The sequence below is a fragment of the Pituophis catenifer genome, unplaced genomic scaffold (assembly GCF_029215685.1).
Source record: "Pituophis catenifer annectens isolate HBS135680 unplaced genomic scaffold, rPitCat1.0.hap2 SCAF_3, whole genome shotgun sequence".
Taxonomy (NCBI): Eukaryota; Metazoa; Chordata; class Lepidosauria; order Squamata; family Colubridae; genus Pituophis; species Pituophis catenifer.
In genome coordinates, this window is record NW_027256883.1 from 11,547,608 (window position 1) to 11,564,112 (window position 16,505).

General features: G+C 44.4%; 1 protein-coding gene across 1 annotated transcript in view; it reads left to right on the top strand.

The window, feature by feature from the left end:
- Positions 1 to 15,829, top strand: part of KCNQ3 (potassium voltage-gated channel subfamily Q member 3) — a 194,385-nt gene extending 178,556 nt beyond the window's left edge. Inside the window, exons 9-15 of the mRNA XM_070942013.1 lie at positions 355 to 378; positions 3,194 to 3,381; positions 4,954 to 5,056; positions 10,012 to 10,143; positions 11,440 to 11,538; positions 13,388 to 13,472; positions 15,110 to 15,829. Coding sequence (XP_070798114.1) covers positions 355 to 378; positions 3,194 to 3,381; positions 4,954 to 5,056; positions 10,012 to 10,143; positions 11,440 to 11,538; positions 13,388 to 13,472; positions 15,110 to 15,829 — 1,351 coding nt within the window. The remainder of the gene's footprint in view (positions 1 to 354; positions 379 to 3,193; positions 3,382 to 4,953; positions 5,057 to 10,011; positions 10,144 to 11,439; positions 11,539 to 13,387; positions 13,473 to 15,109) is intronic.
- Positions 15,830 to 16,505: the final 676 nt, after the last annotated feature.

A 16,505-nucleotide genomic window follows, 5' to 3' on the forward strand; every position in this document is an offset into this window, starting at 1 on the left:
GAATAGAGCAGGAAAAAAAATGTATGAGCAGAGTCCCTATTGGGAGACTTTGCACAACAGGCTTAATGAAAACCAGGTGTCGTTTGTACAGCATGCAAAGCTTGGTTAGTTTTAACCTGGTTTTGCTTTATTGTATCTCTTTGCCTATTGTGCAAAGTGAAACCATTGGATTTACACAAACATGTCATTCAAACGCATCTGATTCTTAATCCTGTAACTGGGTTAAATATGAAATGCAAATGTAGCCGCTAGGTGTCAAAACCAATAACGCTAATTTCCTTTGAAGTTTAATATCCTATGTTTTCCCCGTTGTTTTGTTCTCACTTTTTTCTCTCTGTTTCAATTTTCCCAAAGGAAAGAACAAGTGGATGGAACCAGGTATGTCCTTCGGATCTCCAGTGTGGTTCCTTTTAATAGAGCATCCTTTTCTAAGGTGGCTTCCTTCAGAGGAGTTATGGAGGTTGGGGGAAGCGACGTTTGAGAGGCAGCATTGAAAAAATTTAAGGCAGACATATCGGTAGAACACAATACAGTCAGTCCTTGTCTTACAACCATTCGCTTAGTGACCATCCGAAGTTACAGCGGCACTGAAAACAGTGACTATTTATGACTATTTTTTCTCACTTATAACCATCGTAGCATCTCCTTAGTGGAGTGGTGCGGTGGCCTAGAGGTGGAGCTCTCGGCTCAAAATCAGGAGGCTGTGAGTTTGATCCTAGGTAGAGGCAGATATTTCTTTCTCTGGGCACAATGAGAATGTATCTGCTGAACAAAACTCGGCATTGGCAACAGGAAGGGCATCCGGCCAGTAAATACTCAGCTCCATTCAGTTGCCCTGACTCCACCCCGCAAGGGATGATGGGGTCATTAAAAGGTGATGATGATGATGTAGCATCTCCTTGGTCATGCGATCAAAATTCAGATGCTTGGCAATGAGCTCATATTTATGGCGGTTGCATGGTCCCAAGGTCCCTGTACCCCTTTTGCGACCTTCTGATGAGCAAAGGTCAATGGGGAAGTCAGATCCACTAAACAACCATGTTAGTAATTTAACAAGTGCAGTGATTCACTTCAAAACTGTGGCAAGAAAGCTGGGGCAAAATTCACTTAACAAATGTCTCGCTTAGTAACAGAAATATTGGGCTGAATTGTGGTCGTAAGTCGAGGACTAACTGTGGTCTACGGTGATCTTAGAAGAACTAAGAAGATAGTGGGATAAAGGAAGGTTAAAAGCAGGGGTGAAATCCAGCAGGTTCTGACAGGTTCTGGAGAACCCGTAGCGGAAATTTTGAGCAGTTCAAAGAACCGGCAAATACCACCTCTGGCTGGCCCCAGAGTGGGATGGGAATGGAGATTTTGCAATATCCTTCCCCCAGGAATGGGGAGGGAATGGGGATTTTGCAGTACTCCTTCCCCTGGAGTGGGGTGGGAATGGAGATTTTGCAGTATCCTTCCCCTGCCCCGCCCACCAAGCCACGCCCACAGACCCGGTAGTAAAAAAAAATTGGATTTCACCACTGGTTAAAAGGGAGAGAAAGGTGAGAAAGAGTCCACGAGGAAAGAAAGAGAAAGACACAGGAGATTTGTCTCAGCTGAGGGAGCATCTTCCTCCCACTGTCGGCCTCACATGCGTGTCCACACCCATAATTCTATGCACCCCGTGCATGTGCACGAGACCACCCCCACGCTCCCCACACTTTTGGTATGTGATGGCACGGTGGGCCCGTTTTTTGTCCTTCCCAGGCTCCAGAGGCTTTCTTGGAGTCTGGGGAGGGTGAAAACGGGCCTTCCCCATCCCCCCAGGCCCTCCGGAGGCAGGAAACAGCCTGTTTCCTTACTTCCGGTGGGCCCAGAAGGCCCGAAAATCAACTGGCTGGCACGTGCATGTGTGCTGGAGCTGAGCTCGGGTGCCCACCAATATGGCTACACGTGCCACCAGTGGCACGTGTGCCATAGGTTCACCGTCACGGATCTAGTGGTTAAAGTGCTGGCCTAGGAACCAGGAGACGGTGAGTTCTAATCCCACCTTAGGCATGAACACTAGTTAGGTGATTTTGGGTCTCTATCACCAGGCGACTGTGAGTTCTAGTCCCACTTTAGGCATGAAAGCCAGCTGGGGGACTTTGGGCCAATCACCAGCAGATGGCGAGTTCTAGTACAGCCTTAGGCATGAAAGCTGGTTGGATGACTTTGGGCCACCATCAGTGCACGGTGGTAATCATACTGAATACTCCTTCCCACTCCTACCGTATTTTTCGGAGTATAAGATGCACCTCCCCCCCCCCAAAGAGGCTGAAGATTTGGGTGCGTCTTATACTCCGAATATAACTTTTTCGAAGCTTTCTTTCAGCCCTAACGAGGCACTAACAAGGCACTAGCGAGCGATCTTCCCAGCTTTAATGAGGCGCTAGCGAGTGAAGCGATCTCCATGCTTTGCTCCGACTCTCAGCTGTTCTTTAGAAGCTTTTTTCCAGCCCTAACTAGGCGCTAGCCGAGTGAAGCGATCTCCCCGTGCTTTGCCTGCTTTTCTCATTGCTGTTTCCTCTCAGCTGTGCCTTAGAAGCTGTTTTTTATCCCCAAGTAGGGGATAAAAAACCAGCAAACGAATGTGCTGAAGCTGACCAGACTAAGGACGCTAGCCAGGTGAATACCTGGTAGGCAGATTTTTTTCCCCCTATTTTCCTCCCCAAAAACTAAGCTGCGTCTTATACTCTGGTGTGTCTTATACTCCGAAAAATATGGTATTTTTCCCATAACCACAATCCTGTGAAGCGAGTTGGCCGCTGGAAGCAAGAGTGACTGACCCGAAGTCACTAAGCTGGTGGCTTTCATGCCTAAGGCAAGACTGGAACTCACAGTCACCTGGTGATTGGCTGAAAGTCACCCAGCTGATTTTCATGCCTAAGGCGGGACTAGAACTCATGGTCCCCTGGTGATTGGTTCTACTTAAAACCCCTCACTTTTAAAGAAAAAAGAACAGAAAAACAGTTGTGCACACACACACACACACACACACACACACACACAAACACACAAACACAGCCATTTTTTTCCATCAGATTTCAGTGGCCCTTTTAAGGGAGCAACAAAGAAGGCTGTTTATCTCACTGGCTGTTACCCATCTGATGTACAAACTAGATTTAAAACAAGGGATTTAAAAAAAAAAGTTGATCCTTTTCCTTATCTTTTTTAGCCAAAAGCTGGGTCTCTTGGATCGGGTTCGTGGTAGCAATCCTAAAGGAAAGCTGTTTACTCCTCTGAATGTAGAAGCAATTGAAGAAAGTCCTTCCAAAGAGTCCAAGAACGTTGTCCTGATTAACCGAGATCGATTGCGCACTGCCTTCCGAATGAAAGCTTATGCATTCTGGCAAAGCTCAGAAGGTAAACTTCCTTTCCTTTCCTTTCCTTTCCTTTCCTTTCCTTTCCTTTCCTTTCCTTTCCTTTCCTTTCCTTTCCTTTCCTTTCCTTTCTTTTCTTCCTTCCTTCCTTCCTTCCTTCCTTCCTTCCTTCCTTCCTTCCTTTCTTTCTTTCTCCTCCCTTCTTCCTTCCTTCCTCTCTCTCCCCTCCATCCCACCCTCCCATCTTTCTTTCTTTCCTTCTTTCTTTCTCTCCCATCTTGCTTTTTCTTTTTTTTTCTTTCTTTTTCTCTCTCCTCCCTCCCTCCCCCCCACCTTCCTTCCTTCCTTTCTCTCCCGTCCCTCCCGTCTCTCTCTCTCTCTTTCTTCCTTCCTTCCTTCTTTCCTTCCTTCCTTCCTTCTTTTGTTTTTGTTTTGTTTTTTGTTTTGTTTTTATTAAATTTATCTGTCTCCTCCCGCCTGCCTTCTTTCTTTCCTTCTCTTTCTTCCCTTCCTTCCTTCCTTCCTTCCTTCCTTCCTTCCTTCCTTCCTTCCTTCCTTCCTTCCTTCCTTCCTTCCTTCCTTCCTCTCTCTCTCTCTTTTCGTCTGTCCCTCCCTCCCTTTCTCCTCCTCCAAAATGCAATGCGCGTGCAGCCCCCGTGCATGTGCCTCCCCCCGCATGCGCGCCCCCCCTGTGCCTGCACAGCAGAGACGCAAAGGCCAGAGGGCTGGCAGGAGGAGCACGCGAATGCACGGCGGAGCTGAGCTGGGGCAACGGCTCGCATGCCCACAGAGAGGGTGCTGCCTGCCACCTCTGGCAGGCGTGCCATAGGTTCACCATCACTGCAATAAATCATGTAAGAAATTTACAGTCTCTTGTCCCTCCCTCCCATGTCACTGACTCCAACGAGCATGATGCAAGGTAATAGATGCTGGGCTTTGTAGTACAGCAATATCTGGAGGGGTATTTGTTCTGCACTCCTTAATTAGATAGATGACTGTGTTTCCAACTTTAGGAAATCTTAAACCATCTTCCAGATAAGATGCAAATAATACATTTCAACATCTAGCCTTAAGACATATACAGGTAATCCTCAACTTAGAACCACAGTCGAGCCCAACGTTTCTGCTGTTAAGTGAATTTTGCACCATTTTATGACTTTTCTCGCCCCCGTTGTTAAACGGACCATTGCAGTTGATAAGTTAGTAACCCGGTTGTTAAGGGAATCTGGCTTCCCCATTGACTTCGCTTGTCAGAAGGTTGCAAAAGGGGAATCCCATGGGACATTGAGACCGTCATAAATATGAACCAGCTGCCAACCATTGGTTGAATTTTGAACACATGATCGCGGGGTGCTACAATGGTTGTAACTGTGAAAAACGGTCATAAGTCACATTTTTCAGTGCCATTGTAACTTTGAACAGTCGCTAAACAAACTGTTGTAAGTCTAGGACTAACTGTACTGGTTCTTTGAACTGGAGAATGTTCAGGATCCATGATTTTAAATGATTCCAGCCTCAATTAAACATCTGAATATTGTAAGAACTTATTCACATTGTTCTAATCTTCTTCTGCATCTGGATTATTTTACCTGTATTCATCTGGTCCTTATTTTAGATGCTGGAACAGGGGATCCCCTGGCAGAAGATAGGGGATACAGCAATGAGCTCCTCATGGAAGACCTGATCCCCACACTGAAGATGGTCATCCGAGCTGTTAGGTAAACGTTGAGCTGCTTACCAATACTGCATTGAATGTGTGTGTGTTTAAAAATCAGTTTACAATTTTGAAAAAAAAAAAAAATTAGTTCAGCAATGTAAATCACGTATCTTTCAAGCAGTTGCAATCCAGGCAGCTTTGCCAATTTGCAGCTTTCTAGATGTGTTGGTTGGTCTTCAGTTCTCATCTTCCCCACAGTTGGGGTGAGAGTGCAAAAGTGGATATAGAGTAAAGGTAAAGGTTCCCCTCGCACATATGTGCTAGTCGTTCCTGACTCTAGGGGGCGGTGCTCATCTCCGTTTCAAAGCCGAAGAGCCAGCGCTGTCCGAAGACGTCTCCGTGGTCATGTGGCCAGCATGACTAAATGCCAAAGGCACACGGAACGTTGTTACCTTCCCACCAAAGGTGGTCCCTATTTTCCTACTTGCATTTTTTACGTGCTTTTGAACTGCTAGGTTGGCAGAAGCTGGGACAAGGAACAGGAGCTCACTCAGTTACACGGCACTAGGGATTTGAACTGCTGAACTGCCAACCTTTCAATCGACAAGCTCAGTGTCTTAGCCACTGAGCTACGTTTACATGACTGTAAGTCCAGCAACATTTGATTCCTTCTTTATTGAGGGTCAAACACCAAGAGGGAGTGTTATGGAGTAAGTAATGAGCAAGTGAGGGTGCGTTGGCCTACTGGTTAGAATGTTGGGCTTGTCAACTGGAAGATTGGCAATTTGAGACCCAACTACTGTGCGACAGGATGAGTTCCCATCCCATCCCTTGCTGCAGCTCCTGCCCACCTAGCAGTTCGAAAACATGCAAATGCGAGTAGATAAATAGGTACCACTTTAATGAGAAGATAACAGTGTTCCATGCACCTCGGTGTATAATTATGCTGGCCACATGATTGCAGAAGCATTTTTGGACAATGCTGGCTCCAGGGGTGGGATCCTACCGGTTTAACAACTGGTTCGCTGCGCACCTGTGCGCAGTTTGGAGAAAACTCACTTTCCGCATTGCTGCCAGCAAGGAAAACAGCTGAGGTGCGGCAATCCACTTTGCTGCGCCGATCAGCTGGGCTTTAGAAATGAAAATATAGGCGAGTATAACACAAGGGCATATGGGTGGGCCCACTTCAAAATCAGAGTGAACTGGTTCGCTCAGTATTGAACCAAAGTACAGAAAAATTGCTGCAAATGAAAATGGAGAACATTAAAAAAACAACAGAAACAAAGGCAGAATATAAGGAAAAACAGCTGGATGACAGATGAGATAGATGAAAAACTGAAGCTTTGCATGGACAGCAGTTGAAAAACATTGAAGGAAAATGTGATGACAACTTTACATGGGCATGGCTTAAGATGGGAACCATCAAGAAAGAAACGGAAGGTTTAATACTCGCTGCTCAAGAATAAGCACTACAAACTAATGCCATGAAAGCAAAGATACAAAAATCCACCAACAATCCAAACTGCCAACTTTGCAACAACGATGTCAAAACTGTTCAACATTTAATATGTGAATGCAGCAAAATCACACAAACTGATTACAAAGCTAGACACAACCGAGTTGCTAAATTAATCCACTGGTCATTATGTAAAAAATACGACTTACCTGTATCCAAAAAGTCATGGGACCATAAAGTGGAAAAAGTTATAGAAAATGAGAAGGTGAAGATCTTGTGGGACTTTCGAATATAGACAGATCATCATTTGGAACACAACACGCCAGGTATCACAGTTGTCAAAAACCAAAACGTACAATTTATTGACATTGCAGTACCAGGAGATGCCAGAGTCGAAGAAAAAGAACTGGAAAAAATCGTGAAATATCGCGACCTGGCTATCAAAACTATGCGATGATGGATGAAACATATAACAATGATATCCATTGTCATTGGGGCACTTGGTACCATGTCCAAGAATTTTATAAGATACGTCAACAAATTGCAGCTACCTGCAATAACACCAGCAGAACGGCAAAAAACTGCGCTGTTTGGAACATTGTACATCTTAAGAAGATACTTGGTTGATACCTAGGACGCTGGCAGCAACCCGTATCAACCATTAGCACCATTCAATGGTATATGTGATGCATTTTTTAATGTTCAGTTTACTGTGTTTCATTGTTAATGAATAAAGTAAATAATAATAATAATAATAATAATAATAATAATAATAATAATAATAATAATAATAATAGATTCATGGAATCTTCAATGAACCTCTGGAAAACGAAACTTATGGCTAATGAAGAAGAACTGGGTGAAGTTGAAATTAAACGAGGCATTTTCCAGGGCGATTCCCTTTCACCCCTACTTTTTATACTCTCAATGCTACCACTGACAATCATTTTGAAGAAGATGAACTGTGGATACGAACTTGCAAAGAAAGGACTGAAAATCTCGCACTTGATGTACATGGATGATTTGAAGCTGTTTGGTAAAACAAAAGCTGAACTGAATTTATTAATTGAAAACACAAAAGAATTCAGCCAAGACATTGGTATCCAATTTGGAATTGACAAATGTGCAACAATAGCAACCAAAGCAGGCAAGATCATAGAAGAGGATGGAATAGAACTAGAGAATGAAGAAATGATAAAGGCAGTAAAATCAGAAGAAGGCTACAAGTACTTGGGGATTTTAGAAGCATCTGACTTAATGCATAATAAAGTCAAGGAATTAATTTCAGCCAAGTACATTCAGCGAACTCGTAAGATATTAATGTCCAAATTGAGTGGAGGAAACATCATAAAAGCCATAAATACCTGGGTTATACCTGTGATTAGATACTCTGCAGGAATAATTGACTGGACCCAGATGGAGTTAGACAATTTGGACAGAAAAACAAGGAAGCTTATGACAATGAATCATGCCTTGCACCCTAAAAGTGATGTTGACCGATTATATTTACCAAGAGCAGAGGGTGGTCGAGGACTCCTACAAGTAAAGCAGACTGTGGAAGAAGAAAAATGCAGCTTGAATGATTACATCCAGAAAAGTGAAGAACCAATGATTAAGGAAGTAAATAAAGGAGGCTTTTTAAAGACAACTAAAACAAAAGCAGAATATAAGAAAGAAGTAATTGAGCAGCGAGCTGAAAATTGGAAACACAAAGCTCTGCATGGCCAATACTTGAAAAGTATTGAAGGCAGAGCTGACCAGAAACTAATTTGGAACTGGTTAAGATCAGGAGTACTGAAAAAAGAAACAGAAAGCTTTATTTTGGCAGCTCAAGAACAAGCCCTAGCTACAAACTGCATGAAGGCAAAAATTCAACGTTACCACCAACAGCAAATGCCGCCTCTGCAATGAGAAAGATGAGACAGTCGACCACCTGATCAGTGGGTGCAGCAAAATTTCACAAACTGACTACCTACAACACCATTGCTAAGATCATTCACTGGAAATTGTGCCAGAAGTTTGGATTTGAGTACAGCAAAAACCACTGGGAACATCAGGTTGAGAAAGTTTTAGAGAATGAGAAACTCAAGATCTTGTGGGACTTTAGGATTCAGACGGACAGGCACTTGGTCCACAACACAGCTGACATAACAATAGTTGAAAAGAAAAAAGTATGGTTCATTGACATTGCAATACCTGGTGATGCACGGATTGAAGATAAGCAGCAAGAAAAAATCACAAAGTACCGGGACTTGCAAATTGAAGTTGAGCGACTGTGGAAAAAGAAATCGTGTGTTGTCCTGATTGTAATTGGAGCCCTTGGAGCAATACCCAAAGGGCTATCCCGCTATTTAGAAATTCTAAATTTGCCGGACTTGAACATTTTGACTCTACAAAAAACCACTTTACTCAGAACAGCTTACATCCTCCGATGATACCTTAACAGTTCCTAAATCCTTGGTTAGGACTCGAGCTGCTGAGCTATTAACCAGCCTCAAAGGCTGTGAATCTCACTAAAGATTGACCAGTAATAATATTAATAATAATATGTTAAAGTAATCTGTTAGCCTCCAAACCCTGCTTGCACCATAACACAATTGTCTCAAATGGCTTGGAATATAATCTAAATCAGGGTTGTCATACTGTCAGGCAATGGGCAGTATGCGTCACACACAGGCCATGCCCATCCCAGCTCCGCGAAGGGAATAAATGTCACGATACGTCACGTGACAGCAATGTGACATGGTGAGTTTGACACCCGTGATCTAAATGCTTCCAGCAAGGTTAGAAGTATGTTTTAAATAGAAACATATCTGTTTGTGGTGGGGAGGGCATTTCAAGCTCCAACCAATTTAAGTTCAAAATGCCATTCACCGCTTTTGTGATATTAACTGCTAATTTAATTGCTTTAAATAATTAGATTTTACTTTAAATGGCTAAAGTGACTCGATCTGCTGATGTCCTATTTACCTGCTTCCTGCTAAGAGTAGCTAATTTGGAAAGTGTAAAGGGAAATTTTTTTAACCGTAATCCATTATAAATGGAACTAATCAAGACTTGGGCTAGATTTGATGTCTTTCCATTAAATTAAATCCCATTTATTCTCGGTGGCTTGTAACAAACTACTTAAGAAGGCTACATTAAGCTTGTATTGAAGGTTTGACTTGAAGAGGACTTAATCAAATCCACCTCTTTGAATCAGATCCATTCCATGCATCAAATCAGATGTTTTTAGACCAATTTGACAGTTGATAAATATTTCTGATCTTTCTGAGCCTTTTGAAAGCGTTTTTTTTTTAAAGCATTTTTTTTACAACTTCGCGGTGACTTTGAGCCAATCAGCAGGAGACTGTGAGTTCTAGTCCTGCCTTAGGCATGAAAGACAGTGATTCCAAGTTCACATCTAAACATTCATGGAGTTCTAGCATGCATGGATTTTCCATGAGCTTCAAGTCGTCTCCGGCCTGGGCTCAGCTGAGGTCAAGATGGAACATCAGGGACTGTTTGTATCTGAGTAGCTCACACGGAATCCCTTTTTCTGCTGTTTCTTCTGGGACCAGGATTCTACAGTTCCGCCTCTATAAGAAGAGATTCAAGGAGACTTTGAGGCCTTACGACGTAAAGGATGTGATAGAGCAATATTCAGCTGGACATCTCGACATGCTTTCCAGAATCAAATACCTTCAAGCAAGGTAAGAGGGCGTGACCCCATTTGTAGACTAATTGTGGAGATTATACTGGGAGGAAAAGACTGAGAGTTTGGCCTAGATCAGGTAACGGCATTGTCACTGCAAGCACCATGGCTCAAAGTACTTTTCTTATTTTTGTAAGAAAATGATGGCTGTGCAACAGACTCCATCAAGAGTCTAAATTTTTTTTAACTCAGGCTAGGTTATACTTTGTCTTCACATGACCTATTCAATCATACGGGTTTTGTGTATTTGTGTGTGTGGTTTCATGTACACCTAAGTAGGTTGCTTAGTTTACCATTCAGTGTGTTATGCAGACCCAGACATGGGTTAATGCAGGAATCAAGTTAAGAGTTCCATGGAGATGGGAACCTTATAATATCCAGTGATTCAGACACATAATAGATGACTATGTGTTGCGCTATTATCTATCTATTCACTTGCCAAGGCCACCCAGTGAAGTCAAGGCAGAGTAGGTAGGTAGGTAGGTAGGTAGATGGATGGATGGATGGATGGATGGATGGAGAAAGATGATAGATAGATAGATAGATAGATAGATAGATAGATAGATAGATAGATAGATAGATAGATAGATAGGTGGGTGGGTGGGTGGGTGGGTGGGTGGGTGGGTGGATGGATGGAGACAGACAGACAGACAGACAGACAGACAGATAGATGATAGATAGATGATCAATGGATGGATGGAGATAGACGATAGATAGGTAGGTAGGTAGGTAGGTAGGTAGGTAGGTAGATAGGTGGGTGGGTGGATGGATAGATTATAGATAGATAGATGGATGGATAGATAGATAGAAGGAAGGAAGGAAGGAAGAAGAAAGAAAGGAGATGGATGGGAGAGAGAGGTAAGAGAAGGGAGACAGGTGAAGGAAGGAAGGAAGGAAGGAAGGAAGGAAGGAAAGGAAGGAAGGAAGGAAGGAAGGAAGGAAGATTTTTGCTAATGGCAATTTCCTTCTTGTAAATCATCTTTCTTTAAACTGGTGCCTCCATATGCTCTAAGACTTCAGCTCTTAGACATACCTGGACAGCCACTTGTCTGGATTGGTATAAGGCCTCCTGCTTGTGCAGGGGGTTGGACTAGAAGACCTCCAAGGTCCCTTCCGTTTGTTATTCTGTTATATTTTAACCCACCGGCCCATAACAGGTAGTCCTAATGCCAGCTGGGGAATTCTAGGGAGTTGAAGTCCACAAGCCTTAAAGTCGCCAAGACCCCTGAGTGATGACACTATATAACCCGACTACATCTAGGAGTCCTTATGTTCTGTTTTTATCTCTTTTCAGAATAGATATGGTTTTTGCACCTGGGCCTCCATCTACTCCCAGACACAGGAAATCTCAGAAAGGAGGCACATTCTCCTACCCTTCGCAGCAGTCTCCAAGGTGACATTTTTGGGGGGATGCCCAGGGGTGGGCTGCTGGGGGTTTGCAGTGATTCAGGAGAACCTCTATCTAAGATTCTGTGCAGTTTGGAGAACCCCTAAATCTCACTCGCCCTGCCCACCCCCTCCCCTCCCCTCCCAGGAGTCCCCACGTGGCCTGTTTTGGATGCAGGTAAGTGCAGGGCAGGCGTAGAGGCTCAGGGAGGGTGAAAAAAGGGCGTACCAGAAGTTCAGGAATGCTGGAAATAGTCCAGAGGGCCTCCAGAGCCTGGGGAGGCTGTTTTCACCCTCCTGAAGGCTCGAGGAAAGCTTCCGGAGCCTGGGGAGAGCAAAAACACCCCCCCACCACAATGGTGCAGGAGACCGACTAGGCCACGCCAACCATGGCCATGCCCACCTAGCAACCGGGCAGAGAACCCCTTGCTAAAATTTTTGAAGCCCACCCCTTGGGGTGCCCCTCAGTGAAAGCCACATTTCCATCATTTTCTCCCTGGTGCCATCATTCCCCCCCGTTTCCAATAAGCGCCAACGTAGTATGGACCATAGATATAATGTTTAAAGCAGTTAAAAACTTAAAAATGTACATTCTTATATCCAAAAAAAATTCAAAAATACCTCATCAATTCTTCATTCAAGGCTCTGCTGCAGCCTGATCTACCCAGACTGATTTGCTATCAGATATTAAAAGCAGCATTTGGGATATTTTATTTATATTTATATTTATTTATTAAATCTGTTTGCTGCCCATCTTGCTGCAAGGCCATTCTGTACACTTAGTCCTCGACTTACAACAGTTTGTTTGCTGACTCTTCAAAGTTACAACAGCACTGAAAATAGTGACTTAGGACCATTTTTCACACTTAATGACCATTGCAGCATCCCCATGGCCACATGATCAACATTCAGAACTCTTGGCCATTGGCTCATATTTATGACGGTTGCAGTGTCCCGGGGACACATTTGTGACCTTCTGACAAACAAAGTCAATGGGGAACCCAGATTCATGTAATGACCATCTTAATAACTTAACAACCGCAATGATTCATTTAACAACCGTGACAAGAAAGGTCATAAAACGGGGTAAAATTCACTTAAATGTTTCATTTAGCAACAGAAATGCTGGGCTCAATTTGGTTGTAAGTTGAGTACTACCTGTAATATGTAACACTGAAGTTTCATGCTTGTAGAACAACTAACCAATTTACAAGTTCCCAAAAAAATAACACTAAATATAAGAATCAGACAGGTATGCAGAAGTTAGGCCCCATTCTCCAACTGTTGATAAAAGGTAAAGGTTCCCCTGGCACACATGTCCTAGTCGTTCCCGACTCTAGGGGGCGGTGCTCATCTCCGTTTCAAAGCCGAAGAGCCAGCGCTGTCCGAAGACGTCTCCGTGGTCATGTGGCCGGCATGACTAAACGCCAAAGGCGCACGGAACGCTGTTACCTTTCCACCATAGGTGGTCCCTATTTTTCTACTTGCATTTTTTACCTGCTTTTGAACTGCTAGGTTGGCAGAAGCTGGGACAAGGAATGGGAGCTCACCCCATTATGTGTCACTAGGGATTTGAACCTTTACCTTTTATGGAGTGCAAAAGTGTATTCACTTTTCTTTGGCTTTTGCAGACGAAAAGAATGCACAGTAATTCTTCAGAATAATAAGACTTCAACATGACACAGTGGCAATTGTTATATCTTAAGTAACAAGATTGACCATCATTTCCGAAATTCCTCCTTTGAAATGCACTGCTGTGTAAATGCATTGTGAACTAGAAATATTTGTAGGAAGAATTTGAATGTGGTTTTTTATTTTCCTGCCTCTGTGTAAAATGGAACCTTATTTCCTTTTAGGAATGAGCCATTCATAAGTAAAGCATCTGCAGATGATCCTGAAGATCAAAGCATGATGGGCAAATTTGTCAGAGTTGAAAGACAGGTAATGAAATGCTCAGCAGTTTGTGTCCGTGTTTTTCTCAAATTCAAATTCAGAATATAGCTAAAGGGATCTGGGAGGTCTTCTAGTCCAACCTCCTCCTCAAGAGGAGATCCTATATGATTTAGAATAGAAGAATAGAACAACAGTGTTGGAAGGGACCTTAGAGGTCTTCTAGTCCAACCCCCTGCTTAGGCAAGAAACCCTATACCACTTCAGACAAATCGTCTTTTTTTAAAAACCTCCAGTGATGAAGCACCCAACAACTTCTGAAGGCAAACTGTTCCACTGGTTAATTGTTCTCACAGTTAGGAAGTTTCTCCTCAGTTCCAGTTTGCTTCTCTCCTTGATTAGTTCCCATCCATTGTTTCTTGTCCTGCCTTCAGGTGCTTTGGAAAAGAAGTTGACCCCCTCCTCTTTGTGGCAGCCCCTCAAATATTGGAATACTGCTATCATGTCACCCCTAGTCCTTCTTTTCTCTAGACCAGGGGTCTGCAACCTTCAACACTCAAAGAGCCATTTGGACCCATTTCCCACAGAAAAGAAAACACCGGGAGCCACAAAACCCTTCTCGTGCCTGACTATTTCTTGAGCGGCCACAAAACTAGCATATGTAGTTGAATTAAACGTTCTGTTTTCTTCTGAAACTTTTCTTTTCTTGGATTTATCCATGGTTGGCCTACCGGGGGTTGAAAAGCTCAATAAATTGCATGCCTTAGGGTGTCACACACTGGCAGTTGTGACACGTATTTTGAGTGACAGGGAGCTGCAGCAGAGGGGTGAAAGAGCCACATGTGGCTCCAGAGCCGCAGGTTGCTGACTCCTGCTCTAGACAAGTGATGGCTAACCTTTTTGCTATCGCATACCAGGAGGGGGCACGGGGGGCAGGTCGCCCATGCCCACATCCAGAATTTTATGCACTCTGCCCCCATGCATGCGCACACGATCCCCCCTCCCAGCATGTGATGGCTCAGTAGGCCTGTTTTTCTCACCTGGTTCCAGGGCCTCTCTAGGAGTCTGGGGAGGGTGAAAATGGCCTTCACCACCACCCCTCTGGAGGCCAAAAACGGGCCATTTGACAACTTCTGGTGGGACTGTTCGCCCTCCCCAGACTCCTAGAGAGGCCCTGGAACCAGGTGAGAAAGAAAAACAGGCCTTCCCCAGGCCCTCCAGAGGCAGGAAACAGCCTGTTTCCCTACTTCTGGTGGGCCGAGAAGACCCGAAAATCAGCTGGCTGGTACATGCATGCGTGCCGGAGCTGAGCTCGCGTGCCCACTGATATGGCTACCCGTGCCACCTGTGGCACGCTTGCCATAGGTTCACCATCATGGCTCTAGACCAACCATACCCAGTTCCTGGAACTGTTCTTCCTATGTTTTAGTCTCCAGGCCTTTAATCATCCCAGTTGCTCTGCACTTTTTCCAATGTCTCAACCTCTTCTGCCCCTTTTTCCAAAATCTCCTTCAAAACTGTTCTAAAGTGTTGTGCTGCTGCTGCTGCATTTTGTTTGTGATGACCTTTGATCTTTGGGATGATCTCGAACCGAGAGGTCAATTTTCAGTTGGGGAATAGTTTGCTCTTAATCGAGATAATAACCAATCATTTATGCCAGCTGAGTTCTGACAGCTGCTGTCTTTTAGGTCCACGACATGGGGAAGAAGCTGGATTTTTTAGTAGACATGCACAAGCAACATCTGGGGCAGCTGCAGGTCCAGGTCACCGACACGTGTCCTTTGAAAGAAGCCACGTCCCCAGCTGAGGACAACCGCTTTTCTGAACTGAAATCCATCATTTACAAGTACTCCAAGCCTTCCATTCACGAGCTGTCTCCAAGCTTCCACCACGTTCCCGTGAACAAAGTCCCTCCTTTTGGGTACTCAAGCCAGGACTGTGGTCACAACCCACTTTCACTGCCCTTCAGTGACCAGAACTCAGGCCGATGGCAAGCCATGCCCTTCTCCACTGCCTACACAGAAAGGCCCACAGTCCTGCCAATAGTGACTTTCATGGACTCTCAGGTTTCCTTCCAGTCCCCGCCGAGAGAGCTCTGGAGCCCCCATTCGGACAGATTCTCCTCAAGACAAAGACAAAGAGACAGCGACACCCCGTTATCCCTGCTCTCGGTCAATCACGAGGAACTCGAACGCTCCCCGAGCGGGTTCAGCATCTCTCAAGACAGAGATGATTTCCTGTTCGGCCCGAATGGCGGCTCCAGTTGGATGAAGGAAAAACGCTATTTGGCCGAGGGGGAAACGGACACGGACACCGACCCTTTCACTCCCAGTGGGTCTATGCCTCTGTCCTCCACAGGGGACGGGATTTCTGACTCAATATGGACTCCTTCAAGCAAGCCAATTTAATCTTCTCTACAGGGGGTGGGGTGGGGTGGGATGTGGGAGGGTGGTGATCCGGGCTGGCTTTTTCTTGTCCTGTAAACTTAAACTTTGTATATCTTACAATACCTGCCCAAAGCTTCCTCCCTCAAAAGCAAAAAAAGCAAGCCACCACACCCGTCCCTTCACCACCAATGGCTGTTCTGCATGCAGGTGTTCGTGGACGTCTTTCTCCACCATTTCACACAGTTGGGCGATGCAGTTCTCCTCATTGCTGCCAAAACGAAGCGGCTGAGTTTTGCGCAGGGTGGGGCGGTTAATTTATTTTATTTTTATATATTTGTTTGCATGACTTTATGCTCTAAAGGGTACAGGGAATTTCCTCCATGATTAAAACCATGAAGAAAAAAATTAATAATAGCACTATTCGCTTGGTAAGTCAAAGGGTCAGATTGATGTCAGAGTTAAAAAAAAACACCGCAGCAAATGTGGAGAGTTATAGGCTGCATCGTGGTGAGCAAAAACAACCCTCATTTCTAGAATGATGCCCTTGGCGAGGTGTGCATGCATTTGCATCATTCCTCTTTGCAATTTTAGCTGTTTCCCTCTTGGCCGTCCATTTTGTTCTCTCCCATGTCGCCATAGTAGGCCGATTTAATTCCGTTCCTTTGACCTCTCTGCTCCTGCACCTATGTAAGAAACC